An 18824-nucleotide genomic window follows, 5' to 3' on the forward strand; every position below is an offset into this window, starting at 1 on the left:
AAAATATGAACTATATGCCAACAAATTGTACAATCTGGACAAAATTGATTGATTCTTAGAAACATGCAATCTTCCAAAACTGAATCAGGAAGATTCAGAGAATCTAAATAGAGAAATTACAACTAGTGAAATTGAAGCAATAATCAAAAATTCCCAACAAACAAAAGTCCTGGACCAGATGGATTCACAGGTGAATTTTGCCCAACATCCAAAGAAGAACTAATACCTATCCTCAAATTGTTTCAAAACATTCAAGAGGAGGGAAGACTCCCAAGCTTATTTTACAAGGCCAACATTATCCTAATTCCAAAACCAGATAAAGACATGACAAAGAAAGAAAATTACAGGCCAATATTCCTAATGAACATATATGCTAAAATTCTCAACAAAATATTAGCAAACCAGATCCAGCAATACACTAAAAAGATCATATACCATGATCAAGTGAGATTTATTCTGGGGTGCAAGGTTGGTTCAATAGCCACAAATCAATAAATATGATACACCACATAAATAAAATGAAGGATAAATATCACATGATCATATCAATAGATGTAGAAAAAGCATTTGATAAAATCCAGCACCCATTTAAGATAAAAACTCTCAGCAAACTGGGAATAGAAAGAATATACCTCAATGTCATAAAGGCCATATATAACAAACCCATAGCCAACATACTCAGTGGGGAAAAACTACAAGTGTTTCCCTTAAGATTGGGGATAAGACATGGATGTCTGCCTTTTTAACTCTTATTTAACACTAGAGGCCCAGTGCACGAAATTCGTGCACGGAGGGGGGTTGTCCCTCAGCCCAGCCTGTACCCTCTCCAATATGGGACCCCTCAAGGGATGTCCGACTGCCCATTTAGGCCCGATCCCGGATCGGGCCTAAATGGGCAGTCGGACATCCCTCTCACAATCCAGGACTGCTGGCTCTCAACTGCTTGCCTGCCTGCCTTCCTGATTGCCCCTAACCGCTTCTGCCTGCCAGCCTGATCACCCCCTAACCACTCCCATGCCAGCCTGTTTGCCCCCAACTTCCCTCCTCTGCCGGCCTGGTCACCCCTAACTGCCCTCTCCTGCAGGGTTGATCACCTCCAACTGCCCTCCCTTGCAGGCCTGGACCTTCTCAACTGTCCTCCCTTGCAGGCTGGGTGCCTCCCAACTGCCCTCTCCTGCTGGCCATCTTGTGGTCGCCATCTTGTGTCCACATGGGGACAGGATCTTTGACCACATGGGGGCAGCTATATTGTGTGTTGCAGTGATGATCAATCTGCATATTACTCTTTTATTAGATAGGATAGAGGCCTGGTACAGGGCTGGGGGCCAGCTGGTTTGCCCTGAAGAGTGTCCCGGATCAGGTGGGGGTTCCCTTGGGGCGTGGGGCGGCCTGAGCGAGGGGCCTGTGGTGGTTTGCAGGCTGGCCTTGCCGCCTGGCAACCCAAGTGCAGGCCCTGGTATCTGGAATTTATTTTCCTTCTACAATTGAAACTTTGTAGCTGGAGCAGATCCAAGCCTGGGTCTCAGGCAGCCATTTCTGTTGGGGTTATAATTGAAAGTTTGTTGCCTTAAGCAGGTGTGCCCGGCCAGGGTGTGCGGAAAGTTTTGCTTCCCCTGTTGCCGGCGGCAACCCTGGCCTGCTCTCTCAAGCTCCATTCTGCTGCCATTTGTTTGAATTTGTTTACCTTCTATAATTGAAACTTTGTAGCTTGAGTGGAGGCTTAGGCCTGGCAAAGGCAGGCAGAAAGCTTGGCTTCCTCTGTTACCTAGGAAACCTTGCTCTCTGGCTGTAGCCATCTTGGTTTGGGTTAATTTGCATGCTCACTCTGATTGGATGGTGGGCGTGTCGGAGGTATGGTCAATTTGCATATTTGTCTATTATTAGATAGGAGGATAGTACTGGAAGTCCCAGTCACAGCACTCACACAAGAAGAAGAAATAAAAGGCATCCAAATTGGAAAGGAGGAAGTGAAACTGTCATTATTTGAAGATGACATGATCTGTATATAAAGAATCCTAAAAAGTCCACCAATAAACTACTACAACTGATAAATGAATTTAGTAATGTAGCAGTATACAAAATAGATATCCAGAAATTGGTTGCATATTTACACACCAATAATGAACTATCAGAAAGGGAAACTAATAAAACAACCCCATTCACAATTGCTTCAAAAATAATAAAATACTTAGGAATGTATTTAGTCAAGGATGTAAAAGACCTAGACTGGGGAAATTAAAAGGCACTGAAGAAGGAAATTGAAAAGACACAAATAAGTGAAAGGATAGAAGGTGTTCATGGACAGGAAGAATTAATATCATTAAAATGCCCATACTACCCAAAGCCATCTATAGATTCAACATAATTCCTATCAAGATACAAGTGGTATAATTCGCAGAACTAGAACAAATATTCCAAAAATTTATATGGAACCACAAAAGAGCCCAAATAGTCATAGCAATCTTGAAAAAGAAGAACAAAATTGGAGGTATCACAGTACCTTATAACAAGCTATAGTACAAGGCCATAGTAGTCAAAACTGCACGGTACTGGTATAAAAACAGATATATAGATCAATGGAACAGAATAGATAGCCCAGAAAGCAACCCACACCTTTATAGTCAACTGGTATTTGACAAAGGAGGCAAAAACATACAATGGGGTAAAGATAGTCTATTCAATAAATGGTATTGGGAAAATTGGACAGATATACACATATACACACATACACACAAACTAGAGCACCTTCTTACATCCTACACAAAAATAAACTTAAAATGGGTAAAAGACTTAAAATTTAGACTCAAAACCATAAAAATCTTAGAAGAAGGCATTTCTTGTAGCAATTTTTTTATATATATCTCTTTGGGGGAAGGGAAACAAAAAGTAAATTTAAAAATTTTTAATTTTAATCAAACTAAAAAGTTTTTGCAGAGCAAAGGAAGCCATCAACAAATAAAAAGAGAACGTACTGAATGGGAGAACATATTTGCCAATGATATGGTATCTGATAGGTTAATATCCAAACTTTATAATTTATGAAACTCAGCACCAAAAAAATCCCCAAACAAATAATCCGATTTAAAAATGGACAAAGGACCTGAATAAACACTTTTCCGAAGAGAACACACAAATAGATGTCCAATAGACATATGAAAAGATCCTCAATGTCACTAAATCAGAGAAATGCAAGTTAAAACCACAATGAGATATCATCTCACACCTGTCAGATGGTTATCATCAATAAGTCAACAAATAAGTGTTGGTGGGGGTGTGGAGAAAAGGAAACCCTTGTGCAGTGTCGGTTGGAATACAGATTGGTTCAGCCACTGTGGAAAGCAGTATGGAGTTACCTCAAACAATTAATTATGGATCCAGCAATTCCACTTCTGGGAATATATCCCAAGAAACCTGAAACACTAATTTGAAGAACATATGCACCCCTTTGTTCATTTGCAGTGCTATTTATAATAGCCAAGATTTGGAAGCAGCCCAAGTATCCACCAGTAGCTGAGTGGATAAAAAAGCTGGGTACATTTACACAATGGACTACTACTTGGATGTAAATAAAAAGGAACTCTTACCCTTTGCGACAGCATGGATGGACCTGGAGAATATTATGCTAAGTGAAATAAGCCTGTCTGAGGAAGATAAATATCACCTAATCTCACTTATATGTGGAACCCAATGGACAAAATAAACTAATAAAATAGAAACAGACTCATAGATACAGAGAACAGCCTGCCAGCTGTCAGATGGGAGGGGTGTTGTAGGGAGAGGTGAGAAAGATGGAGGGATTAAGCAAAACAAAATAAAACAAAAACAAAACTCACAGACACAACAGTATGGTGATTACCAGAGAGAAAAGGGGTTTGGGAGGTAGAAGATGGTAGGGTGATAAATGATGTTAGAAGGAGACTTGACTTGGGGAGGTTTTTCACACAATACAATATAAGATGATGTATTATAGAACTGTATACGTGAAACCTATTCATTGTATTAGCCAATGGCACCCTAATAAATTCAATTTTTAAAAAAATTGCTGCCTCTTTCACAACCGTACTGCCCTTACTGTACCTTCTCTTGTTCTCAATATGGAATGTTGTACTGCCTCCCACATGGTTTCCCTTTCTCCAGGTTTTCCCAGTTGTAAGAATGTACACACATATATAAGGCCATACGCATATTTGTAAGAATAATTTTCATGCGTGGTTTGCATGGCAGAGTATACTGTTGAGAACTACAGGAACCGCCTGTTACTTCTGCATAAAACTTACATTCCTTAGTCACTCTCTCAAAGCTTGCCCTTTGAATATTGAATACACTAATACCACCTAATGCTGTAGCTGTTGAAAACAGACAGACCACCTTTAAATGCTGACGCTTAATTGGAATAATGTTTTATGACACTGAACAGCTTTTTTTGTGCTTTAGCTCTACACGGTTCATTTAACACATTATAACCTGCTCAGAGAACTTCTAAAAAAAGTAATGTGCCATGTGTATGGGAGACATGTTTCCCAGTTCATGGAGTCATAACTATGTAGAGAATGATCTTATTTAACCTTTCTGTGGCATGGTGTTTTCATAGGGAGGAAATCAGACAGCTACAGTGATTGCATTGTGTTCAATGAAGGATTTCAACTTAGCGCAAGAGACCTGCCAGTTGGCAATCAGGGATGTTGGAGGCCTTGAAGTTTTAATCAATTTACTTGATACAGATGAAGTCAAATGTAAGGTGAGTGGCTTTGTTACAATGGATGAGGGACCTTTTTTATACCTTCTCATGGGTCTCTTCTTAATGCTAGGTGTCTGCTACTCCCACTGCCTGGTTCTCACCTTATCTGCTGTTATTACTGCTAAGATAACTTGCTACTTCTCCTGTTAGCTGCTCTTCTCATCTTTCTGCTTTTCTTTTTTTCTATCTGGTTCTTTTCATTAGTGTCTGCTTTTTAAATGATGAGTGTTTATATAATTAAAGGGAAGTATATAGGTTATGTGTAACACCTGGGAATAGAATTTTTTTCCTCTAAAAACTTAATTGGGGAAGGATTTTTGGTAGACTTGGAATTTTAAAAAATATAGCACTGGTTCTATATTAAGCACACATTAATCTATAACCTTTTTTTTTTCTCATTTAGATTGGTTCATTAAAAATCCTGAAGGAAATCAGTCATAATCCTCAAATCAGACGTAATATTGTTGACCTTGGGGGCTTACCAATTATGGTTAATATACTTGATTCTCCACATAAGAGTCTGAAATGTTTGGCCGCTGAGACAATTGCAAATGTTGCCAAGTTTAGGAGAGCCAGGTGGGCAGTGAGACACCATGGGGGCATCACTAAACTGGTGAGTACCACTGACACCAGCAGCAGCGCAGCTGCCACGGAAATGTCAGCTCCGTGCTGTCCTTTCTGGCCACTCCCGAACATTAGATATCCACAGGGCATGTTCTGAGAATCTCCTTTTGATACACCATGTCCCTGAAAATTACTTTTGTATATTTATATTAGCAAGTGGCCAAAACACATGTTCAACCTTACTTTGCAAAGAAATATAAATTTTAAAAATAGTTGTAGTTCTCACCTATCACATTTGCAGGGATACATTCATGTCTGTGTGCAGTGTTGGTGAGGGGTGGAGAGAGCCTGTGCAGTAGAAAGCAGTCTGGTAGCCTTTTCCTCCAATGTGGTGATGTCACCATGAAGATTGTCCCCAAGGTGACAGAGGCGCATCTTATTGTTACACATAAGCGTGACAACTGAGAACACTTGTTTTGCAATATGAGATAAGTAAAATAATTTGCAGTATATCCATAAGAAATGCCTATTTTCAGCTCTATCAGTGGTATATTTTAGACGTTTATTTAGTAACAAGGGATAAATGGATATTTAATGTTATATAAAATCATAACAGGATTAAAAACCAATGGTACCTATGATCCCAATTTTTAAAAGCCTACCTAAAAAGTATAGAAAAGATGCTTGAAATAAATACAGAAAATTGTTGAGTTTTCTCTGAAATGATTATCAAATTTTCTTCCTATTTTCAAATATATGTCACTTTGTTATAGAAGTATTACTTTTATAATAAAAATGATTATTTCAATAACTATCACTGAAAGATAAAGTTTAACATTTTGCTCAACACCTTTGCCATGACAGCAAAGACCTTAATAAAGTGCAATATGCAAATGCATTTCCACCCTCCTAGGAATGATCAATAGATCTTGTGTCTGTCCCACAGCTTGTATTCATCACTTCTGTAGTTTAACTTCCTTAAGATGAGAGCCAAATCTTATATATCTTAGTGTCATCCACAGCACTTGGTCCCATACCTTACACATAGAAAGGGGTAATAATTATATATTGAGTTAATGTGGATTTAATGTGAATATATGCACAGCGAAAGGTGTTCAGAAATTTACTAAAAGAGATTCTGTGTTTTTATTTGTAATCTCTAGAGTATTATAAATTGTAATTATTTGCTTCATAAATAAGATGGACTTATGGATGGATAGATGGATGAATAGATGTCTAGCTATGCGATAAATATGACAGAATGTTTATTAGAGAACCTAGATGATGGATATATGGATGTTGCTGTACAGTTGCTGTACAATTTTTTCATTCTTTGTGTATGTTTGAAAATTTCCATAATAAAATCCTGGGGAAGTGGTAAGTATTACTATGATTATCATTATTCTACTTAAATAATGAAATTATAGACAGGCTGATATGGCTTTCCACTGACACTACTCCCATTGAATTATAAGAAAGGAAAATGTAGAATAAAACTAAAATATGTTTTTTTATGGGAGTCTTGTACATCACATTTTGGGGCCTGAAATTTGAACAGTGGCACTAATCTAGTCAAGATAATGACATACAATTTAATTTTAAATAATAGCTAAATAGGTAAGAAAAAAACAATGGTGGATAGACTAATAATAAACTTGTAATTACTGTGTTGAGAACACATCAGGGAAGGACTAGAATTGGGGGTCCACTTTTGGTTTGCTAGCTATGGGGGTAGAGGATAGAGTCCCCAACTAAAACTGGAAATGAGGGAGATCACTAATGCAGAGATGGAGCTGTAGGCTGGTTATGGCATCCCAGCAAGAGAACTGAGATCAAGAGCATACAGGCCACAGTGGGTTTGATAACATAGGTCAGCCACTGGAGAGGCACACCGGATAGAAGACTGTGGAGAGGAGTCTGAGTAAGCAGGAAGAATGCATCAGGCCTGGACATATCGCAGGATCCAACGCTGTTAGTCCTGTGGCCTGTTTTCATGTTCCTCTGTATAGATAGCACACTTGACCCTTTCTGTGAAAACCATTTCAATCATTTATTGAATTGTGTGTCAAATACAGATCTAGGTGGTGGAATTATGAATATAAATAAAGGTATTTTCCTGACCAAAGTCATATCATGCTCTCATTGTGGTGGGACAGAGGAGATATAGGCAAAAATATAAGTAGAGGGGGTGAGTATTAGGTATTTCGTTGAAGTCAGTACTGGGAATAGTGGAGGAACAAAGGAGGGGCTAATCAATGTTATATAAAATCGTAACAGGATTAAAGAAAGGTCAGGAAGGTCAAGAAAGGCTGGAGAGAGGAGACATTGCCTTTGCTGAGTCTTGGAAGGTGAGTAGGTATTTGTCAGGCAGACACACCAGGGAAGATGAAGTTGTGTTGGTAAAGGCCCAGAGCTGGAAACAACATTGAGTGCTTGGAAACCACAAGTGGTTTAATGAGGCCAGTCCTAGGGTGAGAAGGACTGCGTGGTAAGAGGTGAATTAGGATGACCAGTGAAAGGTAAGCGCGGTGGACATCACACAGGGTCTTATCCAATGAGCTACAAAGTTTGAACTTTATATAGATAATGAGGAATACTTCTAATAGATAGAAACTTTTAGTCTGTCTGCCATGTGTTCAATCCTGCTATCTCAGAATTTCTTCCCCACCTTGCTATCCTATCCCCAATAGGTACCTGAAAACCATGTAAATACGCCTTACCCATGTCCTTCCTTGGGCTGTACTAATTAGACCATGGGTGCCCACCTGACTCATGCTGATTCTATTGTATCTCTCCCAGGAATTTGGAATTAGAAATCAGAGACTCTTCTTTTGGTGTTCTTGATTATGTGGGTAGTATCCCTGGAATTTGGTCTGCAGAGAGAGAAGAATGGAGTAGACATGAATATGATAAAGCAAGCTTTGGGAGGCCTTGTTTCACTTCTATATGGGGCACCCTGCCATACTGCTGTATCCATATACTAGGTGTACCGGTTAATAATGGTGGATTTTGTAATCAAAGAAAACACGATAATTTCCAGAGAAACATCAAAAGTGCTTTATTCAAAGTAATGTCCATCGCTAGCTACACATTTCCCCATCTTTCAGGTAATTTGTGGATTACCGTCCCAATAGAACTTTTCTTGTTTTGAGGCAGACCATTCAGAGACCCAATTTTCCACTTCTTCATACGTTTTGAAGTGCTGCTCAGAAAGTGTGTGTGCCATTGATTGAAACAAGTGGTAATCTGCAGGAGCAAGGTCTGGTGAATACGTCGGGTGGGTTAATACTTGCCAGGCAAGATCTTTTAACGCGTCTTTAACTGGTTTTGAAGTGTGTGATGGTGCATCATCATGAAGCAAAATTACTTTGCCGTGTCTTCTGGCCCATTCTGGTCATTTCACGATCAAAGCCTGGTTCAAATTGATTATTTGTTGTTGGTAGCGATCAGTATTAATGGTTTCACCTGGTTTTAGAAGCTCATAATACACCACACCTTCCTGATCCCACCAAATGCAGAGCATTGTCTTCTTTCCGAAGCGATTTGGCCTTGCAGTCGATGTTGATGGTTGACCTAGATTAACCCATGATTTTGTGCATTTGGGATTCTCAAATAAATCCACTTTTCATCGCCAGTCACAATTCGATGCAAAAAAGACTTTCTTTCATGCCGTTGACGCAACATTTTACTGATGACTTTTCGGTTTTCCATTTGTCTTTGCTTCAGTTGATGTGGCACCCATTTCCTCCCTTTAAAATCTTTCCCATTGCTTGTAAACGATTGGAAATTGTTTGCAGAGCAACGTTTAATCTTTCTGCAAGTTGTTTTTGAGTTTGACACGCATCTTCATCCAATAATGCTTGTGATTGTTGGTCTTCAAACTTTTTTGGTTGACCTGGATGTTCTTTGTCTTTCACATCAAAATCATCACTTTTAAAGCATTTAAACCAGCGTTCACAAGTATCTTGAGATGGAGGATGTTCACCATAAGCTTCCTGAAGTATACGATAACTTTTTCTTCAAAATAAAGTAATGAATTAAAACTTCCTGCAGATGCTCTTTTTTTTTTTTTTTTGGCATGAAATTCCACATTTTTAAGTGTAAAAATATCTATGATGTTAACACCTTCAGCAGATTTGACATATGAAGTTTTGAAGCATGTTGTCAATACAACAAAATAGCATACATACCAAATCGCATATATATCAACATATGTGTAACTCCATCTATTGAAAAAAAAATCCACATTATTAACTGGTTCACCTAGTAAACTGCCTGACTTTAATGTCTTCAGTGACTTTGGTTATTGCAAAGAAAAGGGTCCTGGCAGCTGTGCCATTTGTTTTGGGTTTTGGTAGTGCAGGTAGAGGGCTATGTCTCATGGTTTTAACAGTGTGTAGGCCATTCACTTTTCATGGCTTTGGGGAGTCTACTTTTCTGAGATACCAGGGCTGAGGATATGGTTTACAAATCTTACTAATGTGAATGTTAGAGCTATATTAAGAAAATACTGTCTTGGTGGGATTAAATTTCTTGTGGGAAGGAATTGTAAAAGCTCCCAAATCTGGAGGAAGGTGATTTGAAAGGTTTTGTTTCTTTGCTTTCATTGACTGCTGTGTGGTATGAAAGTCAATTTTTAAAAATATTCTTATTTTTGATGGAGGAGAGTTTGGTAGCAACCCTGTACCTATTATGGGATGCATTAAGTTTTATTGGAAAGATTCCCATCTATATTGTGTTTATCTATCTTTTAGGTTGCTCTACTTGACTGTGCACAGAATTCTGCAGAACCTGCTCAGTCGAGTCTGTATGATGCCAGAGACGTGGAAGTGGCTCGCTGTGGGGCGCTGGCACTGTGGAGCTGCAGTAAGAGTTATGCGAATAAAGAAGCCATTCGTAAGGCTGGGGGCATTCCGTTGTTGGCTCGGTTGCTGAAAACGTCTCATGAAAACATGCTGATTCCGGTGGTGGGGACTTTGCAAGAATGTGCATCAGAGGTACCCAGGCCTGCTCTGCTTCCCTTGCTCTCATTTACTATGTATTTCTGTAGTTGAAAAACAATTTGTAAGGTTATCATGACTGCTAAAGATTTTTTTTCAAGAAGCCAGCATTCTATTAGAGACAATCAAACTAGTAGAACATTAATTACATTGGCATTTGTGTGGTTCATTATTTTTAAATATGTTTTTATTGGTTTTTAGAGAAAGAGGAAGGGAGAGGGAAAGAGAGAGGAAAACATTGATGTGAGAGAGAAACATCGATTGGCTGCCTCCCATATGGGTCACTGACAGGGGATGAAACTGTAACCTGGGTATGTGCCCTGACCGAATTTATTTTTGAAAATGTTGACTAAGTTCTTTTATTGTTATATCAATATGTTAACCGTGGACTTGTGTATATGCTAAGTTTATTTAGTGTAATTATTAATAAATTTTAAATAGATACTTATGTGCATACATTATCTATACATAAATATTTAAATTCATATTACTAGGAAAACTACCGAGCTGCAATCAAAGCAGAAAGGATAATTGAAAATCTGGTAAAGAACCTAAATAGTGAGAATGAGCAGCTGCAGGAACACTGCGCCATGGCCATCTACCAGGTACAGTGGGCCCTGGGGACAGTCCTGTTGTTCTTCTCCATGTTTCTAAGCATATAGGCTCATTCTCTGGGGATGAAACTCAGAAACCTGCATTTTTAACTAGAACCCCCAGGGATTTTCATGCATAAGAGGACCACTGTCTTATGCTAATGACAGATGCCTATATAGATCAGAGAGGAAGCTTCTCCAACATGTCTGAGTATTTACAATTATATAAGACACTTGCATATCTTTATCTGCTAAAATTATTTACTTCGTGTAAAATAGCTAAATATGTATATAGTACCTTTATATTGATTTTCATTATATCCCATTCAAATATAGTGATCTTGGGAAATTTGTCTCCTACCAAGACAAGATGGACGAATGAGCGCATGTGTGTGTATATATTTCTGTTTTACTAGTTTATTTATTTATTTTAATATTCATTATTTTTTGTGAGTTATAAATTGCATAGTACAGCAGGTCTACAGATAACATCATTTCATTCAACATTATATCTATAAAAGCCTAATATGCAAAGTGTCCCCTCGGGAGTTCGACCGACTGGGAGTTCGATAGCTGGCTATGATGTGTGGTGGCCTCCAGGGAGTGGCGCGGAATGATGGAAGGCCCCAGTTGGCAGCTAACAGCTGGGGAAGGGAATTCCTGGCTGGCAACCGGCAGCCACTAGGGACCCTACCCGTGCACGATTTCATGCACTGGGCCTCTAGTTTCATTATAATGTTGATGAGATGCTGTAGTAACTTAACTCTTATTTATATCGATTAGCCTATGGTGAAATTTGTTTCATTATGTCTTTTCACTTAAAGTCACAGAACCTGTTGATGATGTTAAGTGAGGACTTACTGTATTCCAAAAAACAGATTAAAATGGTAAAGGGGTAGAAAAGATGGCCCAGACAAATTAGTATATGGCTGGCTACTGGCTATGCTAGCTTCCCCCTAATCAGAATAGATTTCCTAGAGGAATGCATTTTAAAATGTGCAGTGAGAATGCACCCAAATGATAGAGTCAGAGAGGAGGTACATGTTGATAGAGTATTGTAATAGTTTGCTTGGGCTGCCATAACAAAATGCCACAACACTGGGTGGCTTAAGCAACAGATAACTGTCACTGAAAGATAAAGGTTATCACATGATCTTTCCTCAGTGTCCTAATATCTCTTCTTATAGAGCTACATGCCATATTGGATTAGAGTTCACTTCAATGACTTCATTTAATCTTAATTACCTCTTTAAAGACCCTATCCTCAAATATGGTCACTTTCTGACGTATGGGAGTTAGGACTTCAACTTATGAGTTTTGAGGACATGCAACCAGCTCATAACAAGGATATATAGCTTTGATGGTATATATGCCTCATAAGAATAAGCATTAAGGTTCAGTTAGAAATAGCGATTAATTTTTAAAATTGCACCTGAACCAGAATGGAAAGTCACAAATAGAAGGTAAACATGGAGGTGCCTTGTGGTGCACTACGATGAGGATTTCTTCCAGTGGCACTCACTGATGATGCATTACATATATCTGTATCATGTGGCCTCAGTGGCCTCAGAAACCAACTGTATGCTTAGGATAATAGCAAACCTATACTGAGTTAATCATTTTGGCTCTATCACATGAGAAGGATGATCAATTGAGAACATCTAGGCAACACATATTTATTTCAAAGGATGACATTGGTTGCTATTGATATGACCCACTGCTCTGGGCATAGAAACTTCATTGGGGAAATTCCTCATCTCTTAGATTTTGGGGGTCATTGAAAGTTTGACTGTATCCCTTCCACTGATCTATATTCTCTACTGTGTTTTTCTAAGACTCTGGGTTTCATCACTGCAGAAATGTGTGTGGCATTCTAAGTTTCTAACCAACTTTTGCCTCTGTCTTGTTGGAAGCCCAGGCTATATCAGAATTGGCTTGGGAGAATTGCCCAAGTATGTAGAAATTGCTAGGCGTTGCCAAAACCATGTAAAGGAAGACAGACATTGTCAGATGTCTGCAAATATGGAGAAGAATTATGTTTTATTTGGAGGTGCCTTTAGAAAATTATGCTCTCTGATAAGAAGTTTCATAGCTAGTACAAATGGCAGCCTCTTTCATAATCACTGAAATCTTGATATGCCTTACTCACTGCCAGCCTCTCACTTGACTTTTTGTGTAGTGTGCTGAAGATGAAGAAACCCGTGACCTGGTTAGGATGCATGGAGGACTTAAACCCCTGGCCAGTCTGCTCAATAACACTGACAATAAAGAACGTCTGGCCGCTGTCACAGGGGCAATATGGAAATGTTCCATCAGCAAAGAGAATGTGACCAAGTAAGAGAAGGCATTTCGTATTCTGTAATAAAAATAAGGCCACCAAAACAGTCTTGTAATTTAATTCTATTTTAAGAAAGAGTCTATAATAATACACATTTTGGACTAGGTTGGCAGAATTAATGAATTCTTAGAAATGAAAGACCCCTACTTCCCATGTTTTCTGTGCCTCGGTAGGGCTCAGGGGCTTGCTGACATCATCTTTCAGTGAGAGCGGCCTGTTTGGCATATGGGCAGCCACTTAAACATGAAGTATCTCTCATATTTCCTGCAGAAATCTACTGAGGTTGAGGAGATGAATTTCCCACTGAATCTTTAGAGATGGAAGTGGTTCCATTCTTTCCCCTTTTATGAAGATAAACAAGATGAGTCAGCTAAATGCCAACTAATCAATTAATCTTAAAGATAATAATTTTCAAATATGATTTCATTGAATTTCAAAGTATTTGTAAATTTTATGACCATTTGATTTAATTTAATGTTCAAATTCATCTCTTCATTTATTTTTAGAGTTCTCACCCTCTATGATAGATGTTCTGAAGCAACTTTTCCTTATCTCAAGCATGATAATTATCTTAAACAAAAAAATCACATGTCCAATTGAACACAAAATAGACTTATTTTTCTTTGTTTATGTAAAATGGTCTCTGTAACATGGGAAAACAGCCCTTAGCATAGTGGAATCATTGCCACTCAGATTTGGAAGAAGTTGTAGTTGTTTCAAAGGCTGTATAGTACAGAGGTTAAGGGCACAGATGGGTGGATTTGGATGCTAGCTTCACTATTTACCAAGCTTCAGATTAACTTTCTGAAAATGGGGACTTTAATAGTATCTACATTATAGTGTTTTTGTAAGGATGGAATGAGCATATAGTTGATGTTTAACTATTAATATTATTAATTATCATCAGAGAACTTTATACCTAAGATAATATTGTTCTCCCCTTCCTTCCCCTCCCCACCTCTTTTTCTTGTGATGAATTTAGGTTTCGGGAATACAAAGCCATTGAAACTTTAGTGGGACTTTTAACTGACCAGCCCGAAGAAGTTCTTGTGAATGTGGTGGGCGCACTGGGAGAATGTTGTCAAGAATATGAAAACCGAGTCATTGTCCGGAAATGTGGTGGCATTCAACCCCTTGTGAACCTCCTCGTTGGAATAAACCAAGCTCTTCTTGTCAATGTCACAAAAGCAGTTGGTGCATGTGCAGTGGAGCCTGAAAGTATGATGTAAGTGGCCCTACAGCCTGAAAGTTTTTGTTTGAGAATGTTAGGGGAAACACATGGGTAATCATGGAATAGTGTCATCACTTAAAATTGAATGATGAAACAGTAAAGAGAGTTTATATATAAATAACCACAAGGTTACCAAATCATGACTTACAGAACCAAATTGTTCCCTTGGATGAGCTGGAGGCCTGAAGCTGGGCATATTGGGAGGAGTTCAAATACCCAGTAATCAATTTCCCATGCAGAAACTTGAATCATCAAAAATTTTCTTTGTATACCAGGGAAGAATTATCTAATTACCTGAGATCCTAGGTAGTTGTAGGTAGCATTCCCATTGTATTCTTCTTGCTTCAATTGAGCACCTAACAAGAGCTTTGAATAGATGAGGGGAAAAACAAGGATATTAAGCTATGATATTGGTCCTTGCGCAAATATTGTCTAATTAGGAAGACTTAAATATGGTACAATTTAAGAACAATAGCAAGATTATATATCCAGGAAAGGAGAAACCCATATGAGTCAATGTTATTGTATTAGGGTTCCCCAGAGAATCAGAACCAACAGTGTGTGTGTGTGTGTGTGTGTGTGTGTGTGTGTGTGTGTGTGTAAAGAGAAAAAGAGGGGGGGGGGAAGACACTGATTGGGAGATTGAAATTGATTTACTTTAAGGAATTGGCTCTTGTGATTGTGGAGGCTTGGCAAGTCCAAATTCTGATGGAGTAGGCTAGCAGCAGCTGGCTGGAGAATCAGGAAAGAGTTGCAGTTTGAATTCAGAGTCAGTCTTCTGGCAGAATTTCTTCTTGCTCAGGAAGGTTAGTCTTTGTTTTATTAAAGCCCTCAACTGATTAGATGAGGCCCACTGATTATGGATGATAATCTGTTTTACTCAACACCTACCAATTTAATGTTAATCTGATCCCAAAAAAGCACCTTCACAGAAATATACAGAATAATGTTTGGCTAAATATCTGGGCATCCCTTAGCCCAGTCAAGTTGACACATAAAAATGAGCCATCCTAAATCCACCCTTTGTCAACTCGGCACCCATACACACATCTTAAATCACACTTAATCGCTATATAAATACGATAATAAGGTTATACTTCTGCCTAATTATCTTGCATACAACTAAAATTTGCTAATGATTTCCCTAGAAGAGGAAACAAAGTCCTTGGGTGATGCTTACTCTTATTGATATCCTGTAACTTAAATATTGTGATGTAAAGTTAGCAATACTTAAAAACTATGATATAAAGTCAATATATCTCATGTTACATGACAAGATGATAAGAGAGGGCAGAAAACAAAGATACACACATACACATTTATAACAAAATAGGAAGGAATACTCTGATAATTACAGTCCTTGTTTCTATAACTGGTCACATGGCTGCCACTGGTATTTGTAACTACCTTCTTTCACTACTCATTCTGTATTCCCTTTAGCCTCAGCTAGAACTTCAGTTCATCGTGGTTCTTTACCTGGTGGGGTGACTTCATTCTTGAAGGTCTGGGCCATTTACTAGTCCTGCCTGGATTGGGTTTGTTGTGGTTTCCTATTGACTTTAATCACAGGGCATGGTAATACTAAGAGATACTTTAAGGGACTTCCTGTATTCCAGATATATTCATCCTTACACCTGTTGTGGAGTAGCAGTCCAATTTCCCCTTGGTAATCAGGATCAATTACCCCAGCCAGCATAGTAACTCTCTTCTTTGCCTGTTGATTTAGAGGCATGAGAAGGCAAAGTGGCAGTCTTAACTTCCAGTTCAGTGGCATCATTATTGCGTCTCCTGGTGAAAACATTCTTCCCTTTGGAACTAAGATGTCTAGATTAGCAAAGCATAAGGTCATAAGGACATGAGTACAAATTTTGATAGTAGGTCACTAGGGATAATAGTAAGTGCCACTCCCATTTCCACACTTTGATTCCTGGACCCATGAATTCTGACTGTGGTAGAAACAGCACCATATTGTTTACTGGTAAATAGCTCTATTGACATGACTTCTAGACTCCCAGAATTCCAACCAGCCTTTCTTTACTTCATCCTGTCTCTGTCCCCTTCAGTCCAAGGTGGCAGTGTTTCTACTGAAGTAGTTAATTGGATCCATGACTCACATCTGTAATCTCTTTGTCATATGATTGTCTAGCTATACTCTTTTTAAAAAAATATGTTTTTATTAATTTTAGAGAGAGAAAGGGAGAGGAAGAGAGAGGCAGAAACATCAATGATGAGAGAGAATCATTGATCAGCTGCCTCCTGCAAGCCCTCTACTGGGGATGGAGCCTACAACCCAAGCATGTGCCCTGACCAGGAATCGAACCTGCTATCTCTTGGTTCCTGAGTGGATGCTCAACTGCTGAGCCAAACCCACTGGGGGAAACTCTTTTTAATAACTACATTAAGTAAACTGTTATATTTATTGATTTTTCAGTTGATTCCATTCAAGAAAAGGCCAGAGAAAACAACGATGCACTTTTTTTTTTGAATTTTAATATTCTTTAAGGAACCTAGATTTTGAAGCAACAAAATGTAATGAAAGAAAAAGAATGACTCAGTGATAAACAACAGGCCTCAAGGACATTTTGATTGAGTTGGGATGACAGACAAGTAATTTTAAAATAGAGTAAAAAATGAGATGACAGTAAATACATATTTTTTTGGTAAATATACAAAATGATTTTGTGGAATTTTTGAGGCTTGACTTCTGGGTAATGTATGGGGACTACAATAAAGAGCAAAAGTAGAAAAAAATCATTTTACCCTAAACAAGGAAATGGCCACAACTCCAAATCTTAAATGTGAAAACATACCTTAAATGTGAAAACATCAGCAAAATGTTGTGAATTATTAGCCTGTGTGTAATAGACTGACAGCTAACACGTACTTCTTCAGATTGCTAGCTTTTCCCCCAAGTAAGTGTCATGGTCATGAGATGCATAGCCGACATTTGTTTCATAGAGAGCAGAGATGAGAGGAGTGAATGGGTTTTGGAAGAAGTGAGGAATTTTCCATCAGAGATCTAGTTTTGCAATATAAAACATCATAGCTCTGTAGTATAATTTGAAGTCAGGCAGTGTGATACCTCCAGCTATGTTCTTTTTTTTTTTTTTCCCCTCAGGATTGCTTTGGCTATACTTTTGTGGTTTCCTAAAAATCTGGTGATTTTTGCTCTATTTCTTTAAAAAATGACATTGGGATTTTGATGGTGATTGCATTAAGTCTGTATATTGCTTTGGGTAATATGGCTGTTTTAATTATGCTGATTCTTCCAATCCATGAACACAGGATATTTTTCCATTTTGTTGTGTCTTTTCAACCTCTTTTTATAATGATTTGTAGTTTGATTGATTTGCATATGTTGAACCATCCTTATGCCCCTGGAATGAACCCCACTTGATCATGATGTATTATTTTTTGATGTATTATTGTATTTGATTTCCTAACATTTTGTTTATAATTTTTGCATCTATATTCATCAGAGATATTGGCCTGTAGTTTTCTTGCCCAGAAAATGTGGCTCAGTGGTTGAGCATTGACCATGAACCAGGAGATCACGGTTCAATTCCCAGTGAGGGCACATGCCTGGGGAAGCTGTGTCACTGAGCCTTACAGGACAACTACTACACGAGGCCACTATACTAAGTCTGGGAGACATAGCAGCTCTACCTAGTACATAGAAACAAACTTAGAGAAGCAGCCAAAATGCAGAGACAAAGAAACAAGTCCCAAATGAAAGAACAGGAGAAATTTCCAAAAAAAAAGAACTAAATGAAATGGAGGGAAGCAAACTGCCAGATACAGAGTTCAAAACAATGATTATAAGAATGTTCCAGGAACTTAATGAGAAGTTCAACAGTGAAAAATCCATAGAAACCATAGAAATGAACCAGGCAGAAATGAAGGATACACTAACTGAAATGAAGAATAATTTATAGGGAATCAACTATAGAGTAGATGAAGCTGAGGATCAATTTAGCAATTTGGAATATAAGGAAGAAAAAATACCCCATCAGAACAGCAAAAAGAAAAAATGATTAAAAAAATGAGAACAGTGTAAGGAGCCACTGGGAAAACTTCAAGCATACCAACATTCACATCATGGGGGTGCTAGAAAGAGAAGAGAGAGAGCAGGAAATTAACCCTTTGCACTCGCTTGCTTTTTTCTCGATTCCTTTATTCTACTCGGGATTTAATTTTTTAAATACCCCAGATTTTACAAAGCACAGCAGTAGAATAAAAAACTGGGGTTTCTTTTCATACAAACTTATTTATTTGGATTTTTTTATATTTCAAATAATTGATACATTCAAAGAGTAATTTTAATCTCGATGCTAACCGTGTCGAGTCACACTCGACATCC

At 38.3% G+C, this 18824-nt stretch overlaps 1 protein-coding gene across 3 annotated transcripts in view; it reads left to right on the forward strand.

The window, feature by feature from the left end:
- The window catches only part of ODAD2 (outer dynein arm docking complex subunit 2), a 208601-nt gene that overhangs the window by 72703 nt on the left and 117074 nt on the right, over positions 1 to 18824 (forward strand). For all 3 annotated transcript variants that reach the window (XM_054716588.1, XM_008150416.3, XM_028158882.2), the window contains 6 exons: positions 4592 to 4738; positions 5142 to 5351; positions 10057 to 10299; positions 10797 to 10907; positions 13075 to 13229; positions 14216 to 14458. In XM_054716588.1, coding sequence (XP_054572563.1) covers positions 4592 to 4738; positions 5142 to 5351; positions 10057 to 10299; positions 10797 to 10907; positions 13075 to 13229; positions 14216 to 14458 — 1109 coding nt within the window. The remainder of the gene's footprint in view (positions 1 to 4591; positions 4739 to 5141; positions 5352 to 10056; positions 10300 to 10796; positions 10908 to 13074; positions 13230 to 14215; positions 14459 to 18824) is intronic.

The sequence above is a fragment of the Eptesicus fuscus genome, chromosome 5 (genome assembly GCF_027574615.1).
Source record: "Eptesicus fuscus isolate TK198812 chromosome 5, DD_ASM_mEF_20220401, whole genome shotgun sequence".
Classification (NCBI taxonomy): domain Eukaryota; kingdom Metazoa; phylum Chordata; class Mammalia; order Chiroptera; family Vespertilionidae; genus Eptesicus; species Eptesicus fuscus.